We start from the raw sequence: 20102 nt of genomic DNA, 5'->3' as shown, positions 1-20102 counted from the left end.
ATAATTGGCTACAGTCTTTTTGTAAATTATCAAGCATTTATTGTGAGAAGCATAGAGAAAGCTGTACAGGTCTTTTTCAACATTTGGATACAGTATTAGAAGCATATAAAAATTTCGGTGGTCTAGCATGGTATTATTATGATGAAACGTTTAGACAAAAGTTGTCGGTTCATAAAAATTTGAAATGGTGAATGAAGGATGTGGGATCATGGGTCAGTATTATGTTACCGCAGAAGCATGCTAACAGTCTCAGGCAAGTAGAAAATGTGTCACAGGATCCTAGGCAGAAGGGTATTTGTTGGGCTTTTAATGAGAATCGATTCAAATGGCCTAACATCTATAAGTTTAAGCATGATTGTTCGGTGTGTTCTAGGAATCATCCAGGATTCCATTGTTTTCATAGCAACTTTCAGAATACAGGAAAAGATATTTAAAAAAAGCGGTGACACCAGTGAGAACAGCAAGTCTGCTCCCCTTTTTAGACACATACCCAAATAGACAGATGGCTGATTTAATTCATGACGTTTTTTTGGAAGGTTTCAAGATTCCGATATACGAAAAGAAAGGTTTTGTTTGGGTGGATAACTTAAAATCAGTCCAGGATAATAAAAATGTTGTTAGAGCTAAGATTGATAAAGAGTTATGTTTAGGAAGAATAGAAGGGCCTATTATTTTAAGCCTCCATTCACTTGTTTTCGTTTGTCCCCACTTGGTTTGGTGCCCAAAAAGGAGCCTGGTTCGTTTAGGTTAATACACAATTTATCATTTCCATATGGTGGTTCATTGAATGATGAAATAGTGAAGGAGGAATTTTCAGTGCATTAAGGCTAAGCATATTCCAGGAAATAAGAATGTTTTGGCTGATGCTTTGTCCTGTTTCAATTTCAAGCTTTTCAGGTCTTTGGCTCCACAAGCGGACAAAGAAGGGATTGTAGTTCCCGAATGCGTTTGGGATTTGACTTCACCCAGCTGAGCGATCTGTTGGTAAACTCTGTGTCAAGAAATGTGTGGGAATGTTATTCCAAGGCTTGGAAGGCTTGGACTTGTTTTGTTCGGGAGAAGGAATTAGATGTTTTTGAAGGAGGAATTGATGGAGCATTAGCTTTTGCCATCAGTTTAATTAATAGAGGCATTGCCAGATCAAGTATTGATAGGTATTTAGTTGGTGTTGCTTTCTTCTTTAAGCTGGCTGATAAACAACATTCTTTTAAAGATTTTCTGATTAAGCGAGTATTGAAAGGGTATAATAATAGGTTGAAGATACCAGATGATAGAAAAACTTTATCATCAGAGGTTTTAAGAGGCTTAATAAGTGTTTTGTATAAAGTTTGTTGGGATTGTTTTGAATACTTGTTGTTTAAAACTGCATTTGTGGTAGCATTTTTCAGAGCATTCAGGGTAAGTGAGTTGGTGGCGAATAATAGGAATGGAGGTTCAGGTTTTCAATTTAATGATGTTGTATGTAATAAAGATTTGAGACCATTCATAAGAGCTTCAAAGACAGATAAAGATGGAAAAGGTTGTTGGGTCTTATTGAACATACTAAAGGGTTCAGATATTTGTCCAGTTTGGGCAGCGGAAATGTTTAATGCTGCCCGCCCTGATGTCAATGGAAACTGGTTAGTGCAATCGGGTTTGCCTTTGACTAGGTTTCAGTTTAGGAGGGTTTTGAGCTTGGGTTTGAAAGAATTAGGTTTAAGTAAGGAGAGATATACAGCGTTATTAGGTTTAGATGAATCAGTTATTAAAAGGTTAGGTAGATGCCATTCGGAACGTTTTAGAATCTATATTAGGCCTCATCTTTTATAATAATGTTATGTATATGTTAACCTTAACTGTAAATTTCTTTCAGGTCATCGGACTTTTGTAGTATGGATTGTTGGGCATTCTTTCGTATTTTGGTCACAAAGAAGAGCAGCAGAAAGAAGCTATGGTGAAAATGTAGGTTTTAATAGAGATGAGATAGTAATTTATTGGTTGGGATTAAGGGGTTTAAGAATAGATCAGTTGAAAGATTCTTTAGATGAATGTGTAAATTGTCTGCCATGGCCAAATGTGATAATTATTCACTGTGGGGGTAATGACCTGGGAAAAATGAAGTAATTCATTATTTATTGTAAAGAGTTAATTTTATGTTTAAAGGAATGTTTCCGTGATGTATTGTTTATCTGGTCAGAGATCATTCCACTACTTCTGTGGCTGCAGAGGCCAGAATTCCGAGCGATGGAGAGAGTCCGGCGTAGGTTCAATAGAGCAATGGAAAAATGTATGATGTTAGAAGGTGGTTTTTTACGTTTAGACAGAGAATTAGAAGGAGGGAGTTTAGGTCTGTATAGACAGGATGGCATTCATCTGTCTGACATTGGTTGCGATATTTTTTATCTGAATTTACAGTGTTTATGGTTGAACAGGTCGTGGTTTTGTGGGAAAGGGCCTCAAATGGTTTTTTTAAATAAAAATAAAACAAAACCATTTGAGGCGGTTGGGGTGAACCGAAATTTGGTAAATTAAATAAAAGTCCACGGCCTGATTCATCCAAATAAGTTGTTGTGTTTTTATTCTATTGGTTTTGTATATACCTATGTTTATTACATGCATTGACTTATGTCCCCTACAACTTCATGCGTATGGATGTCTGAAAACAAGGAGGAACCCCCAACAAAACTCAACATCTTGTTTAGCTAGATAAGTAAAAGAAATAAAACTGAAGAACAAGAAGAGAAGATAAGTTAGGGAGGCATTGAGAGAGAGCATGGGAGTGAAAGCGAGTGTTTGAATAAAGGTGGGTGACAATTAGACTTGTGCATTCGTATTCGGGCGAACATGAAAACGAACATGAAGGGTGCGTTTCTGTTGTTCAGCCCGAATACCGAACATACGAACCCGGTGGCAAAACGTACACGAAGACACACAACAGAAAGAATCTTTGTGTTCATCTTCGTCTTCGTTTACTAATCTCCCTGGTCCCTTTCCCATCTAGCCTACCTTATCTACGCAGCATCACAGGGGTTAACGGGAGCGGAAATCCGTGGGTTCGCCGTCAGGAGTTAAAGGGCCGTGCAAACCACTCTATTGGTCACCTGCAGGGGCCTCCTCTGGCATCACCCGGCGCCCAAGTCTTGTGACAATAAATTTTATTTCTGAAAGGAAAAAGCCCTCTGAATTTTGTCTGAACCAAAAGGGCAGGAAAGAAATTTGCTGCAACCAAAGTAAATGAAAAATTATCTGAATTGTTTATGGTCCATTTACACAAGTCTGATATCCGATGTCATAGCCAAACATTGACAGCATAACTAAGTATATAGAATAATTGTGTGTATAAAGTCAGGAAGACATCAAAAACTCATAACTTCACAAATAATGTAATTTTTTGTCACAACAACAATCATGCACTAGTGTGGCAAAACACTAAACAGTTCCAGGGACGTAAAACAAGTGGGATTGGGTCAGGAAAAATAACTGGGGATAGGGATGGCAGTAGGTGGGGAGTGAGGCAGGGCGGGAGGGTTATGAAAAAGAATCCAATTGCAATATTTTTGGACAGTAAAATGTTCCCTACTCTGAATCAGGCTGTTCTTATCAAACCATAAATCATTCTTAACAAAATATATTAGAAGACAGGTGTGACGGACCGACCAGGGACCTTAGGTTGTCCCTCTCCGCCAAGAGAAGACTTCTCCCTTCAGGACAATAATTCCCCGCAATCCATTGGCAATATCCCCAAAGTAAAGGGATATTGCTATCCAGTAGACTTGGGCACCAGGGGGCTCTTCGTGTTCGTCTTCGTGCTCGTCTTCGGGGAAAAAAAAATCTTCGTATTCCGCGAATATTCGCCCGTTCCTGTCTTCTCTTCGGGCGAATATTCGCGGACATTCTTCGTGCTCGTTTAATCTTCGTTTTCCTCCTGGTTGCCTAGCAGGGGTTAATACGGGGTTAATAACACATCACAGCAGCAGCAGCTGCCGTGAAGGTACGTGTGTGCAGCTCTATTGGTCGTTTCGGCAGGGGGCTGGTCTGGCATCAACGAGTGAATTGCAGAACTGCAGAATGCACTTCATTCGTTGATGGCAGGCGAGCCCCCTGCCGAAACGACCAATAGAGTTGCACACACATACCGAGGTGTACTGTCCATAGATGTTTAATAAAAGAATAGGGAATATTTTACATTTTTAAATTGATTTTGGACCACTTTACATGCCTAACATTTGCTACCTATTTACAATGGCATACTTTGCAACAACCCAACTTACTTATTGGACAGGACTGGAAAATAGCAGGACTGTCCACCAAAATCTTGGGTGTGTTGGCAGGTATGCTGATGGAAAAATGTTGGACAAGAACTAAAAAATAGCTTAGGGTTAATGTACGGTTATGTTTAAGATTAGTAGCAGTGCACTGGTTTGGTTAAAGATGGATTATGTCTAAATAATAATAATTTAATTTTAATGTTTTTTTTTTAAAAAAAAATAGGGGTTTATTTAAATGTATTTTAAAGTTAGATTTATTATTTAGTACTTGATTATATTTATTAAATGTTTATAGTAGCGTTACCTACCAAGCTATAACTACCTATGTGTATTTGCATTTTGCATACCTAGTTTAGCTAAATTAGATGGGACAGGACTGGAAAAAAGCAGGACTGTCCCTGAAAAAGTTGGGTCTGTTGGCAGGTATGTGGATGGAAAAATGTTATAGGGTGAAGTGTGAGTTATAGTGTTAATGTAATGCTATTAGTGAGTGAAGGCCAGGGCAAATAACAAGGAAAACGTCCTTGTGTTTTGTGCATTGTAAGTGTGTGTGTATGTGTGTTATGTGTGATGTCACTGTGTGTTATATGTGTTATATGTGTTATTGTGTGTGTTATGTTTGGTTGGTTGTGTATCAGAAGGAAAATAATGAAATGGAAAAGGAAATGGGAAAGGCAAATGAGTGGGCAATTGGCGACCCGCTCACCTGTTTCACCCCAGGGCAAAGCACCCAAACACTGTCAGTCTTAGACGTTTGGCAGCAGACTTCCAGAGCTCAGACACAAGGCCCTAGCGTAAGCTGGCCACTCCGGCGGAGGTAGCAGGCGTTGCCACACCGCAAACAGAGGCAGCCAGGGGGGAGAAACTGCCCTTACCATTAGGGACATTTTGGGCATGACTCTAGCCAGGAAGCGAACTGGCAGAGAAGAGATGCTGGCACCACCACCAGCAGCAGCATTGAAAAGGCGAATGAGTGGGCAATTGGCGACCCACTCACCTGTTTCACCCCAGGGCAAAGCACCCAAACACTGTCAGTCTTAGACGTTTGGCAGCAGACTTCCAGAGCTCAGACACAAGGCCCTAGCGTAAGCTGGCCACTCCGGCGGAGGTAGCAGGCGTTGCCACACCGCAGACAGAGGCAGCCAGGGGGGAGAAACTGCCCTTACCATTAGGGACATTTGATTCATGACACTAGCCAGGAAGCGAACTGGCATCGAAGAGACACTGGCACCACCAGCAGCAGCAGCAGCAGCAGAATTGGGAAAGGCGAATGAGTGGGCAATTGGCGACCCACTCACCTGTTTCACCCCAGGGCAAAGCACCCAAACACTGTCAGTCTTAAACGTTTGGCAGCAGACTTCCAGAGCTCAGACACAAGGCCCTAGCGTAAGCTGGCCACTCCGGCGGAGGTAGCAGGCGTTGCCACACCGCAGACAGAGGCAGCCAGGGGGGAGAAACTGCCCTTACCATTAGGGACATTTGATTCATGACACTAGCCAGGAAGCGAACTGGCAGAGAAGAGACACTGGCACCACCACCAGCAGCAGAATTGGGAAAGGCGAATGAGTGGGCAATTGGCGACCCACTCACCTGTTTCACCCCAGGGCAAAGCACCCAAACACTGTCAGTCTTAGACGTTTGGCAGCAGACTTCCAGAGCTCAGACACAAGGCCCTAGCGTAAGCTGGCCACTCCGGCGGAGGTAGCAGGCGTTGCCACACCGCAGACAGAGGCAGCCAGGGGGGAGAAACTGCCCTTACAATTAGGGACATTTTGGGCATGACTCTAGCCAGGAAGCGAACTGGCAGAGAAGAGATGCTGGCACCACCACCACCACCACCACCACCACCAGCAGCATTGAAAAATTGGAAAGGCGAATGAGTGGGCAATTGGCGACCCACTCACCTGTTTCACCCCAGGGCAAAGCACCCAAACACTGTCAGTCTTAGACGTTTGGCAGCAGACTTCCAGAGCTCAGACACTAGGCCCTAGCGTAAGCTGGCCACTCCGGCGGAGGTAGCAGGCGTTGCCACACCGCAGACAGAGGCAGCCAGGGGGGAGAAACTGCCCTTACCATTAGGGACATTTGATTCATGACACTAGCCAGGAAGCGAACTGGCATCGAAGAGACACTGGCACCACCAGCAGCAGCAGCAGCAGCAGAATTGGGAAAGGCGAATGAGTGGGCAATTGGCGACCCACTCACCTGTTTCACCCCAGGGCAAAGCACCCAAACACTGTCAGTCTTAGACGTTTGGCAGCAGACTTCCAGAGCTCAGACACTAGGCCCTAGCGTAAGCTGGCCACTCCGGCGGAGGTAGCAGGCGTTGCCACACCGCAGACAGAGGCAGCCAGGGGGGAGAAACTGCCCTTACCATTAGGGACATTTGATTCATGACACTAGCCAGGAAGCGAACTGGCATCGAAGAGACACTGGCACCACCAGCAGCAGCAGCAGCAGCAGAATTGGGAAAGGCGAATGAGTGGGCAATTGGCGACCCACTCACCTGTTTCACCCCAGGGCAAAGCACCCAAACACTGTCAGTCTTAGACGTTTGGCAGCAGACTTCCAGAGCTCAGACACAAGGCCCTAGCGTAAGCTGGCCACTCCGGCGGAGGTAGCAGGCGTTGCCACACCGCAAACAGACGCAGCCAGAGGGGAGAAACTGCCCTTACCACTAGGGACATTTTGGGCATGACTCTAGCCAGGAAGCGAACTGGCAGAGAAGAGATGCTGGCACCACCACCACCACCAGCAGCAGCATTGAAAAATGGGAAAGGCGAATGAGTGGGCAATTGGCGACCCACTCACCTGTTTCACCCCAGGGCAAAGCACCCAAACACTGTCAGTCTTAGACGTTTGGCAGCAGACTTCCAGAGCTCAGACACAAGGCCCTAGCGTAAGCTGGCCACTCCGGCGGAGGTAGCAGGCGTTGCCACACCGCAGACAGAGGCAGCCAGGGGGGAGAAACTGCCCTTACAATTAGGGACATTTTGGGCATGACTCTAGCCAGGAAGCGAACTGGCAGAGAAGAGATGCTGGCACCACCACCAGCAGCAGCATTGAAAAGGCGAATGAGTGGGCAATTGGCGACCCACTCACCTGTTTCACCCCAGGGCAAAGCATCCAAACACTGTCAGTCCTTGGCGTTTGGGAGCGGACTTCCAGAGCTCAGACACAAGGCCCTAGCGTAAGCTGGCTACATTGGCGGAGGTAGCAGGCGTTGCCACACCGCAGCAAGTGCAACCAGGGGGGAGAAACTGCCCTCACCATCAGGGACATTCGAGGCATGACACTAGCCAGGAAGCGAACTGGCATTGAAGAGAGACACTGGCACCACCACCAGCAGCAGCAGAATTGGGAAAGGCAAATGAGTGGGCAATTGACGACCCGCTCACCTGTTTCACCCCAGGGCAAAGCATCCAAACACTGTCAGTCCTTGGCGTTTGGGAGCGGACTTCCAGAGCTCAGACACAAGGCCCTAGCGTAAGCTGGCTACATTGGCGGAGGTAGCAGGCGTTGCCACACCGCAGCAAGTGCAACCAGGGGGGAGAAACTGCCCTTACCATAAGGGACAATTAAGGCATGACACTAGCCAGGAAGCGAACTGGCAGAGAAGAGATGCTGGCACCACCAGCAGCAGCAGCAGCAGCAGCAGCAGCAGCAGCATTGGAAAAGGCAAATGAGTGGGCAATTGACGACCCGCTCACCTGTTTCACCCCAGGGCAAAGCATCCAAACACTGTCAGTCCTTGGCGTTTGGGAGCGGACTTCCAGAGCTCAGACACAAGGCCCTAGCGTAAGCTGGCTACATTGGCGGAGGTAGCAGGCGTTGCCACACCGCAGCAAGTGCAACCAGGGGGGAGAAACTGCCCTTACCATAAGGGACAATTAAGGCATGACACTAGCCAGGAAGCGAACTGGCAGAGAAGAGATGCTGGCACCACCAGCAGCAGCAGCAGCAGCAGCAGCAGCATTGGAAAAGGCAAATGAGTGGGCAATTGACGACCCGCTCACCTGTTTCACCCCAGGGCAAAGCATCCAAACACTGTCAGTCCTTGGCGTTTGGGAGCGGACTTCCAGAGCTCAGACACAAGGCCCTAGCGTAAGCTGGCTACATTGGCGGAGGTAGCAGGCGTTGCCACACCGCAGCAAGTGCAACCAGGGGGGAGAAACTGCCCTTACCATAAGGGACAATTAAGGCATGACACTAGCCAGGAAGCGAACTGGCAGAGAAGAGATGCTGGCACCACCAGCAGCAGCAGCAGCAGCAGCAGCAGCATTGGAAAAGGCAAATGAGTGGGCAATTGACGACCCGCTCACCTGTTTCACCCCAGGGCAAAGCATCCAAACACTGTCAGTCCTTGGCGTTTGGGAGCGGACTTCCAGAGCTCAGACACAAGGCCCTAGCGTAAGCTGGCTACATTGGCGGAGGTAGCAGGCGTTGCCACACCGCAGCAAGTGCAACCAGGGGGGAGAAACTGCCCTTACCATAAGGGACAATTAAGGCATGACACTAGCCAGGAAGCGAACTGGCAGAGAAGAGATGCTGGCACCACCAGCAGCAGCAGCAGCAGCAGCAGCAGCAGCAGCAGCAGCATTGGAAAAGGCAAATGAGTGGGCAATTGACGACCCGCTCACCTGTTTCACCCCAGGGCAAAGCATCCAAACACTGTCAGTCCTTGGCGTTTGGGAGCGGACTTCCAGAGCTCAGACACAAGGCCCTAGCGTAAGCTGGCTACATTGGCGGAGGTAGCAGGCGTTGCCACACCGCAGCAAGTGCAACCAGGGGGGAGAAACTACCCTCACCATCAGGGACATTCGAGGCATGACACTAGCCAGGAAGCGAACTGGCATTGAAGAGAGACACTGGCACCACCACCAGCAGCAGCAGAATTGGGAAAGGCGAATGAGTGGGCAATTGACGACCCGCTCACCTGTTTCACCCCAGGGCAAAGCATCCAAAAACTGTCAGTCCTTGGCGTTTGGGAGCGGACTTCCAGAACTCAGACACAAGGCCCTAGCGTAAGCTGGCTACACCGGCGGAGGTAGCAGGCGTTGCCACACCGCAGCAAGTGCAACCAGGGGGGAGAAACTACCCTCACCATCAGGGACATTCGAGGCATGACACTAGCCAGGAAGCGAACTGGCATTGAAGAGAGACACTGGCACCACCACCAGCAGCAGCAGAATTGGGAAAGGCGAATGAGTGGGCAATTGACGACCCGCTCACCTGTTTCACCCCAGGGCAAAGCATCCAAAAACTGTCAGTCCTTGGCGTTTGGGAGCGGACTTCCAGAACTCAGACACAAGGCCCTAGCGTAAGCTGGCTACACCGGCGGAGGTAGCAGGCGTTGCCACACCGCAGCAAGTGCAACCAGGGGGGAGAAACTACCCTCACCATCAGGGACATTCGAGGCATGACACTAGCCAGGAAGCGAACTGGCATTGAAGAGAGACACTGGCACCACCACCAGCAGCAGCAGAATTGGGAAAGGCGAATGAGTGGGCAATTGACGACCCGCTCACCTGTTTCACCCCAGGGCAAAGCATCCAAAAACTGTCAGTCCTTGGCGTTTGGGAGCGGACTTCCAGAACTCAGACACAAGGCCCTAGCGTAAGCTGGCTACACCGGCGGAGGTAGCAGGCGTTGCCACACCGCAGCAAGTGCAACCAGGGGGGAGAAACTACCCTCACCATCAGGGACATTCGAGGCATGACACTAGCCAGGAAGCGAACTGGCATTGAAGAGAGACACTGGCACCACCACCAGCAGCAGCAGAATTGGGAAAGGCGAATGAGTGGGCAATTGACGACCCGCTCACCTGTTTCACCCCAGGGCAAAGCATCCAAAAACTGTCAGTCCTTGGCGTTTGGGAGCGGACTTCCAGAACTCAGACACAAGGCCCTAGCGTAAGCTGGCTACACCGGCGGAGGTAGCAGGCGTTGCCACACCGCAGCAAGTGCAACCAGGGGGGAGAAACTACCCTCACCATCAGGGACATTCGAGGCATGACACTAGCCAGGAAGCGAACTGGCATTGAAGAGAGACACTGGCACCACCACCAGCAGCAGCAGAATTGGGAAAGGCGAATGAGTGGGCAATTGACGACCCGCTCACCTGTTTCACCCCAGGGCAAAGCATCCAAAAACTGTCAGTCCTTGGCGTTTGGGAGCGGACTTCCAGAGCTCAGACACAAGGCCCTAGCGTAAGCTGGCTACACCGGCGGAGGTAGCAGGCGTTGCCACACCACAGCAAGTGCAACCAGGGGGGAGAAACTACCCTTACCATCAGGGACATTCGAGGCATGACACTAGCCAGGAAGCGAACTGGCATTGAAGAGAGACACTGGCACCACCACCAGCAGCAGCAGAATTGGGAAAGGCAAATGAGTGGGCAATTGACGACCCGCTCACCTGTTTCACCCCAGGGCAAAGCATCCAAGCACTGTCAGTCCTTGGCGTTTGGGAGCAGACCTACAGAACTCAGACACAAGGCCCTAGCGTAAGCTGGCTACACCGGCGGAGGTAGCAGGCGTTGCCACACCGCAGCAAGTGCAACCAGGGGGGAGAAACTACCCTTACCATCAGGGACATTCGAGGCATGACACTAGCCAGGAAGCGAACTGGCATTGAAGAGAGACACTGGCACCACCACCAGCAGCAGCAGAATTGGGAAAGGCGAATGAGTGGGCAATTGACGACCCGCTCACCTGTTTCACCCCAGGGCAAAGCATCCAAGCACTGTCAGTCCTTGGCGTTTGGGAGCAGACCTACAGAACTCAGACACAAGGCCCTAGCATAAGCTAGCTACACCGGCGGAGGTAGCAGGCGTTGCCACACCGCAGCAAGTGCAACCAGGGGGGAGAAACTACCCTTTCCATTAGGGACATCTGAGGCATGATTTCAGCCAGGAAGCGAACTGGCAAAAGATACTGGCACCACCACCAGCAGCAGCGTTGGAAACGGAAAAAGGTGAATGAGTGGGCAATTGACGACCCACTCACCTGTTTCACCCCAGGGCAAAGCATCCAAAGACTGTCAGTCCTAGGCGTTTGGGAGCGGACTTACAGAGCTCAGACACTAGGCCCTAGCGTAAATTGGCTACACCAGCGGAGGTAGCAGGCATTGCCACACCGCAGCAAGTGCAACCAGGGGGAGAAACTACCTTAAACATTAGAGAGAAAAAATTTAACTTTCCAAGCTAAGAGCTGGGTAACCCAATTTGGGCAGATTGAATTTAAGAAAGGCAATCTGCTCCATCAGATGAGGTGCCATGCGTGAGCGCTGTGGACTCAGTATGTTTCCAGTCATAGAAAACACGCGCTCACTTTGAACAGTGGTTGGCGGACATGATAGAAGCTGCTGCGCAACCCATGAGAGTGCAGGCCACACACTCTTCTTTTCATCCCAGTAGCTAAGAGGATCAACATTAGGAGCAGAAGGAACTTCACAGAGGTAAAGTTTGACCATTTCAGCAGCACTACTCTCCTTTCTGCTGCTAGCTCTGTCAGATGGTCCAACTATACTGCCAAGTGCCTCTTCCCAAAACGCAGCTGCTCCACTCAGCTGTGTTGTGCTGCTTGTGGCACTGCTGCTGATGCTGCTGCTAGGGGTAGCAGACCACATCATCTCTTCCTCCTCCTGCACCTCACCCTCCTCGGACAGCATTCCCATTTTACGCTGCCAGTCACGCACCTTGTTGACCAATTGCTCCCGGTAGCTACTGAGAACATTGAATTTCAAAGCTAGCTTTCCCTTAATTCTTGGATCACAAAGGCACGCTAGCATCATTTCGGGACTCTCTTCCATTCGCTTGCGAAGGTGTACTTTTAGCAGATCCTTCAGCTTCCTGACTATGGCTGCTACGTCAGGATGTAGAGTGCCACCTTGAACAGCCTCACGGTTTCCAAGGAACACATCCATCTTGCTGCCTAGATGGGAGAACACTGGGATTACCTGGGCCAGACTGGCAGTGTTTGAGCTTAAATTTTCTGTGGCATCCCTGAATGGTTTAAGGACTGCCACTAGCTGGGCGATCACTGTCCAATCCTCCCTATTCAATGGAGAGGTAATCCCTATATTGTGCTCTGAGGCAAGATTATGGATTGCCCTCTGCTGCTCCAAAATCCTCTCTAGCATGTCTAACGTGGAGTTCCACCGTGTACTGACATCCTGACGTAGGCAGTGTACGGGAAGACCTGACCTCTCTTGCTCTTCCCTCAAAAGTTGGCTAGCCTTAACACTATGGTGAAAGTGCCCAGCGATCTTTCTGCAGCGGGACAGAACTACTGCTGCCACATTAGTTCCTTCTGACATTGCTGCCTTCACTACAAGATGGATGATGTGGGCTGCACAGCGCACACCAACAATATGACCATCTCGCAGCGCTTTCACCATATTGGCACCTCCGTCAGTTACCACAAAACCAACTTCAACATTGGTGCCCGCCTCTGCTCCCACCCAAAGGCTAAACATTTTCCTAATCGCATGCAGAATATTTTGGGAAGTGTGCTTTTCATCCATCACTTCTGCATGGAGAAGGAATGATCGGTAGCCTGCTGCAGCAACTTCCTTAGACACACCGGGCTGCCACCAGTGTGCTGTCAAAGAAAGAAAGGCATGCTGGGCGCTAGGTGCACTCCACAAATCTGTAGTGAAATGAACACACTGACCAGCAGCCTTGGAAAGCTCCTCTTTCACTGCTGCAACACAGGACCGATACAGCGAGGGGACAATGTTCCTGCTGAAAGTGGAACGTGACGGAACTGTGTATTGTGGAGCCACAGCCGCCATCAATTGTTTGAAAGGCTCCCCTTCAATCATGGAGAAGGATGCCCCTCCAACAGCAATGAACTGACCAATAAGTCGCGTTACTTTATTGGCCTGCTGTTTGGGCATCGTTCTCTTGGAGTGGAATGCCCCAAATTCTTCCAGGGTGGGCTGGGCATGCAGTGCTCCAACCTGCCTTGGTCTCTGGCTGCCAGCACTAGTTGCTGCTGCTGCTGCTGCTGCTGCTATTGGCTCAGAAGAAGAAGCTGTTGGGGTTTTTCCACGGCCACCAGCTATGCTGCCTGCACTAAGTTTTACCTCTGCATCTTTCCCCAATAGCACAGCGTTGTGTTGAGTGCTGAGGTGATGCTTCATGCTAGCACTGGTAAAATGGCCAGACACTTTCCCTCTGCTTATTAGCTTCCCACAATGTTTGCACTTTCCATAGCGCCCTTCTTCAACATTTTCAAAGTGCTCCCAAATTGGGGCGCGCATAGCCTTGGAGTGTGCCTTGGGTGCTGCTCTTACTGCTCGGGGTGGATGAACAGAGGCAGAACTAGTGGTGGTGGGACTGGTGGTAACAGTACTGGCCATAGTGGGACTGCTAATTGCTTTAGATTTGCTAGGTTTTGCTGCTGCTGCTGGTGGTGGTGATGGTGATGATCGTAGCGGAGAAGGTGGAGGCTCAGGGGAAAATTGTGCACTAGTCATTTGGACACTGCTCCCTGAGGAATCTGATTCCTGACCACTCATCTCCTCTACTTCCTCTGGCTCATAGTCTAGCTCTTCATTAGCCAGATCGAATGGAATTCCTGCTAGGCTGGAGCTAAGACTGATATCGTCGTGAGACTCGTGACTAGTAGTAGTGCGAGCAGGAAGAATAGACTCTGCACTTGGCCTCTCAGTCTCAGGCTCCTCTGCTACCTCGCTAGGTGGAGTTCCACTATGTGTAGCCCTCTCTCTAACTGTCTTTACAAAAATTTTGTAAGGACTTGGTGGCTTGCTAGAGGTACTAGGAGGACATGGCGTGGCGGTACCAGTGGGAACAGTAGGCGCAGCACTAGTGGTGGTAGAGGCGGTAGAGGTGGGGGTGGTGGTGGTGGTTTTCCCTACAAAGGAATGAGATCGCTTTGGTTTGGGACCCCTCTGAGTCTTGCTGCTAATTTGGCTCTGCTTGGTACCTTGCATGCTGCTGGTGGATGGGGAAGATGCTGCTTGGGGCAAAAGGCACTTCTTTTTAGTCACTGGGCTGGTACTACTTGTGCTACCCTTTAACTTTGAACGTGCTTCTGGTGCTTTAGGCTTTCCGTAAAAAACCATAGAGCTTGTGGGCCTAGCCGCACTACTACTGCCTGCTTTTGGTGCCTTTCCTTTACTTGATGATCCTTCAAGCAATGCTTCCCCAAATGATAAGCGAGAGCTTGGCCTACTTGGCCGACTAGACTGACGCAAAGGCTGCATCTTAGAACTGGTGGTGGTGCTGGTGGTGGTGCTGGTGGTGGTGGTGGTAGATGGAGCTTGTCCCTCCTTAGTCCCAAAAGGAGGATCCATTTCAAATTTTGTGTTGTGTGTGTAGTGTAGTGTAGTGTAGTGTAGTGTAGTGTTTAAAAAACTATAAAAAAAAAATAAAAAAATAAAAATAAAAAAAAGGAAAAACGAATTAAAGACAAAAAAATTAGAGGAAGTTCTCTTCAGTGCTACTGCTTAAAAAGTAAAACTATGCACTACTGCACTGTGCTGTGTGCAATCTGCCAAAATCCTAAAGTTATTTAAATTATTAACTCAAGATTAACTATTTAATAACTAGCAGTATTTTATTTTTAATTTGAATTTACACGGGCCTAAGAGCTTAGCCTACTACTATGCTAGCCTAAAGCTATATTTCCTTACTATAAGTCTACCTCTAGGCAGACGCTCTCAAACCCACTAAGCTAAAGTGAGGTTAAATCAGATTCAGTATATGATTTATTAATTAATATTAAGTTATATAATATTAATAGATTAGAACTAATTTACTTATATATTATGTATTATAGATAGAAGAATATAGATTATGAATTAGAATTTAGAATTAGAATTACTTATATTATAGATTATGAATTAGAATATTATTATTTATAATATATTATAGATTAAGATTAAAGAAGATTAGAATTATTTTAGTACTACAGCTAGTAGCTTGAAGCTTTGCTTAGTACAGCTCGTCACAGTCAATTTTTCTTGAAAAGAATTAGAAATAAAATAAAATGTCACAGCAAAACAGTTATCTTCACTGCTTGCTGCACTCACTAGCCCAACAAGTTCACTTCACTGATGGACTGAGGTGAGCAAAACACTAAGGGTACTTTTAATAAAATTGAAATAAAATGTAAAATAAATGAGAAAATCTTTGCAAAACAGTTAACGTCACTGCTTGCTGATCAAAAAAAAACACAGCACTTATGCGGCTGCACTCACTAGCCCAACAAGTTCACTTCACTGATGGACTGAGGTGAGCAAAACAAATGAAATAAAATGAAAGATTAATTAAGAAAAATTGACTTGGTCTCTTACTGTTGCTAAAACAAAGCACAAACTATAGAGCTGCAGCACCAGTACTAATAAGATTAGCTGAACTATACGCTAGTAGTAATTAATTAATATTATTACTTTTATTTATAGCTAATTTAATTAACTATTAAGATAAGAAAGAATTAGAGAATTATTGATATTACTGATTTTAGATTAGACACTAGTAGATGTTCTGAATGTCTACAGTACACTCTACACTAGTATACTATTACTAACTATAACTGACAAATATATATATTTTATAATGAATTCAATTATTAATTATATTAATTAATATTACTGATTTTAAATTAGACACTAGTAGATGAATGTCTACAGTACACTCTACACTAGTATACTATAGTATATATATATATATGACTGACAAATATATATATATATATATTATAATGAACTATTAAATTATAGATTCTATTAAATTGTAATTTATAAATTCTATTTAATTTATTTAAGCAGGACAGGCAATAGGCACTAGTGCCAGCCCAGGGCAAGGGCACCCCAGTGCCACTGAGGCACTGGGTGCACTGTCAACTCAACAGCACTTACACTAAAGTTGATGACAAATTAATTTTAAAAAAATTAAATTAATCAAATTATTATTATTAAATTAATTATATTAAGTAGCACTGAAGTGAGGATGAAGTACACTGTGAGAAAGGCTTACCAGTCTCACACAGAACAGAACAATCTCTCTCTGTAACGCTCGGATGCAGCACAGCAGTGTTGCCAAAGCAGTCACAGCGAAAAATGAATGGATCTCTCAGGCAAGCTCTGGTCTTATAAAGGCGCCTTCAGAATTCAAAAAACAGCAGCACAGGCATTGGACGAGACCCTTAGCGTTACGTCACAAGAGTGAGCTGATTGGACAGACGAGGATCAGCTCACTCCTGTTTGAAATTTTGGCGGTTGCGCGGCAAAAACGAAGACGATCACGAAGAATCTTCGATTCTTCGTGATTGTGAGTCTTCGTCTTCGCCTACGGTTTGCCGGCACTGTATTCTGTTCTACGTTCCTTCGGAACGAACAAAAAAACGGCCTCTTCGTGCTCGTTTTCATGTTCGCCCGAAGACGAATGCACAAGTCTACTATCCAGTACCCAAATAACCAGGCAAGACTAGTCTTTAGGCACAGCAAGAGGAGAACTGATTTATTTTAGACACAGATGGCTGGATATATCCAGCAAAACACACATTAACATAAAACAAGATGCTGGGATACAAAGTGCCCCCTTAATCTGCCCAGAGACAACAGGGGCAGTAACAGGATTAACAATACAAAAGGACACAGACACCACTAAAATAAGGAATACACATTGTCTTGATTAGATTATTTCCCAGACCTTAGTGTGCTGTGTGTAAACAGTTAGGAAATAAGGCAATAATAAAATACATTTTTATTAATAACACACAAAAGGATAACATTAACTGAGGGGTAGAGTGACTCTAGTCCCAAAATGCAGGAACCCCAAATCTGTTTCCGAGCTCCACAGTCTTTAGAGTCTCTTACGATTTGGATAACGTGGCACTCCTTACCAGGGCCCATCGTCTGTAGGAAGGAGGCTGGCACTCAGTCCCCACCAGGAGCCCATGGCACAGAGGCTTCCGTGACAACAGGCATCTTCAACAGCAACTTGTACAGGAGGAACTTCTCCTCCAAAGAAGAAACTTCCTCTCCACAGAATCTTTAAATTTGTTTTCTAGTGAGCCCAGCACATGCTGCCAGCCCTCTAGCAAGCATAATTGTCCTTTGGGGAGGCTCTTTACTAATGTCTATTAGTCAGCCATACTGATGACACATGAGTCCAAAGAGTCTCTGCTGTGGCATCATGAAGTCTGTGGCCCTGGAGTGTCCCATGCTCCATTAAAGAGTTTATAAATCATCCTAAAGGGTTTTATTCCCTCTAGTTGGTGTTCCCTCACAAATGTTATAACTATATTATGCATTCAAATTGTCCATTTTTATAGGAGAAAAAAAAGATCAATTTGAATAGACGCACACAAAAGTGGGTGTCCATAACATTGCTATATCAAGCATTCGTTTGCTGCCCTTGCGCACTGTACTCTGTCCATTTTGGAGCACCAGATTAAGTAGAAAACATCACTAATGAAGGACTAATTGGCTGTTTCCAATAAGGGAAAGCAAGGGTCATGAACTGCAGCATCAGATGTCCAAATGTCACTTCTAGGTGATCATTTATCTTTTTTTTTAAAAAAAGATGTACTAGTCATGTGGTTACTGACTAATAGGGTTGCATAATTAATCATTATGGCTTTAGACTTAACAAGCTAATTGCCCAAATATAGGCCGCACTCCCCCCCCACACTTTAAGTCTTTAAAGTGAGGGTGCAGCCTATATTCGGGGTTTAGCGCAGGAATACGCCATTCGTATCGCCCGACGCCCGGGACATGGGGGGAATCCCGGCAAGGGAGATTGTTAAAGCACATCGTGCAGACGTGCCAGCAGCGGAGGTTGTTTACGCTCGCCGGTGAACGTCTACGCGATGCGCTTTAACAATCTTCCTTGCCAGCACTTCCCACGCGGAAGTGCCGGCACCGGAAGTTGTATACGCTTTCTGCGTAGAATAGATGTCCCCCGCAAGACACCCGGGACTCCGGGAGTCTGCACTGGTAAGTCTAGGGGAGGGGGGCACATCTCTGGGGACACACAGAGTGGCAGCATACCTCGGGGGGAGGGACACAGAGTGGCAGTATACATTGGGGGGGACACAGAGAGTGGCAGCATGTCTCGGGGGGGGCACACAGAGTGGCAGCATGTCTCGGGGGGGGGACACAGAGAGTGGCAGTATGTCTCGGGTGGGACACAGAGAGTGGCAGTATGTCTCGGGGGGACACAGAGAGTGGCAGTATGTCTCGGGGGGACACACAGAGTGGCAGCATGTCTCGGGGGACACACAGAGTGGCAGCATGTCTGGGGGGACACACAGAGTGGCAGCATGTCTCGGGGGGACCCACAGAGTGGCAGCATGTCTCGGGGGGACCCACAGAGTGGCAGCATGTCTCGGGGGGACACACAGAGTGGCAGCATGTCTCGGGGGGACACACAGAGTGGCAGCATGTCTCGGGGGAGGGGGGGCAGAGTGGCAGCATATCTATTATACTTTATATTACAATTTTTCTTTAAAAAAGCACCTAACTTTTAGGGTGCGGCCTACACTCGGGTACGGCCTATAATCGAGCCAATACGGTACTTAAAATGTTTTTTTTCTAATGTGTATATAATGACGACAGCATAGTTACACAGTTCACTTCTTATAATGTAGAAAACAAGTAATGGTGCACTGAAATCTCTTTACACACTTCATATAGCAGATCACTTTTACAATAGAACTGCTAAATTTGGTCAGTCAGAAAACACTGAATAAACTGTTTCAGACATATCTTTCTAGAGGAATTGTAAATGTATTACATACAATAAGAACTATGTTTTAATTATTTTACTAAAATAACACCAGACAATTATTATTATTACCTTCCACCAGTCTTCATCTGAATCATCCAATAACGTTATAATATCTCCTGGTCTGCAACAAAATCAAACACAAATTGTATTATCTAATACATACAATTCCCACACTATATTATCATTATTATTATTATTCATACATATGCATACAATCACTGGCCACTTTATAAGGTACACCTGTTCAATTGCTTGTTAACACAAATAGCTAATCAGCCAATCACATGGCAGCAACTCAATGCATTTAGGCATGTAGACGTGGTCAAGACAATTTGTTGAAGTTCAAACCAAGCATCAGAATGGGGATTTAAGTGACTTTGAACGTGGCATGGTTATTGGTGCCAGATGGGCTGGTCTGACTATTTCAGAAACTGCTGATCTACTGGGATTTTCACACACAACCATCTCTAGGATTTACAGAGAATGGTCTGAAAAAGAGAAAATATCCATTAAGCGGTGGTGAGAGGAGAATGGGCAGACTGGTTTGAGATGACAGAAAGGCAACAGTAACTCAACTAACCACTTCTTACAACCAAGGTATGCAGAATACCATCACTGAATACACAACACGTTGAGCCGTAAAGCAGATAGGCTACAGCAGTAGGAGACCACCATGGGTGACTCTCCTGTCAGCTAAGAACAGGAAACTGAGGCACAGGCTCACCAAAATTGGACAATGGAAAACTGGAAAAACGTTGCCTGGTCTGATGAGTCTCAATTCCAGCTGGCAGGGTCAGACTTTGGCATAAACAACATGAAAGCATGGATCCATCCTGCCTTGTATCAACAGTTTAGGCCTGTGGTGTAACGGTGCGAGGACATTTTCTTTGCACACTTTGGGCCCCTTAGTACCAATTGAGCATTGTTTAAACGCCTACATGAGTATTGTTGCTGACCATGTCCATCCCTTTATGACCACAGTGTACCCATCTTCTGATGGCTACTTCCAGCAGGATAATGCACCACGTCACAAAGCTCCAACTTTCAGGAAAGACTAAAGGATGACAACATGTATACCCAAAACATTTTAAG

The 20102-nt window shown here is 46.6% G+C and overlaps 1 protein-coding gene across 1 annotated transcript in view; it reads right to left on the bottom strand.

Annotated features, from left to right (window-relative positions):
- Window positions 1-20102, bottom strand: part of STAC (SH3 and cysteine rich domain) — a 222487-nt gene that overhangs the window by 23524 nt on the left and 178861 nt on the right. The window contains exon 9 of the mRNA XM_053468144.1: window positions 19080-19131. Within this exon, the coding sequence (XP_053324119.1) occupies window positions 19080-19131 (52 nt within the window). The remainder of the gene's footprint in view (window positions 1-19079; window positions 19132-20102) is intronic.

This window comes from Spea bombifrons, chromosome 5, assembly GCF_027358695.1.
Source record: "Spea bombifrons isolate aSpeBom1 chromosome 5, aSpeBom1.2.pri, whole genome shotgun sequence".
In the NCBI taxonomy this organism is placed as follows: Eukaryota; Metazoa; Chordata; class Amphibia; order Anura; family Pelobatidae; genus Spea; species Spea bombifrons.
The sequence above is the reverse complement of the archived record's forward strand: the minus strand, read 5'-3'. Positions and strand labels throughout refer to the sequence as shown.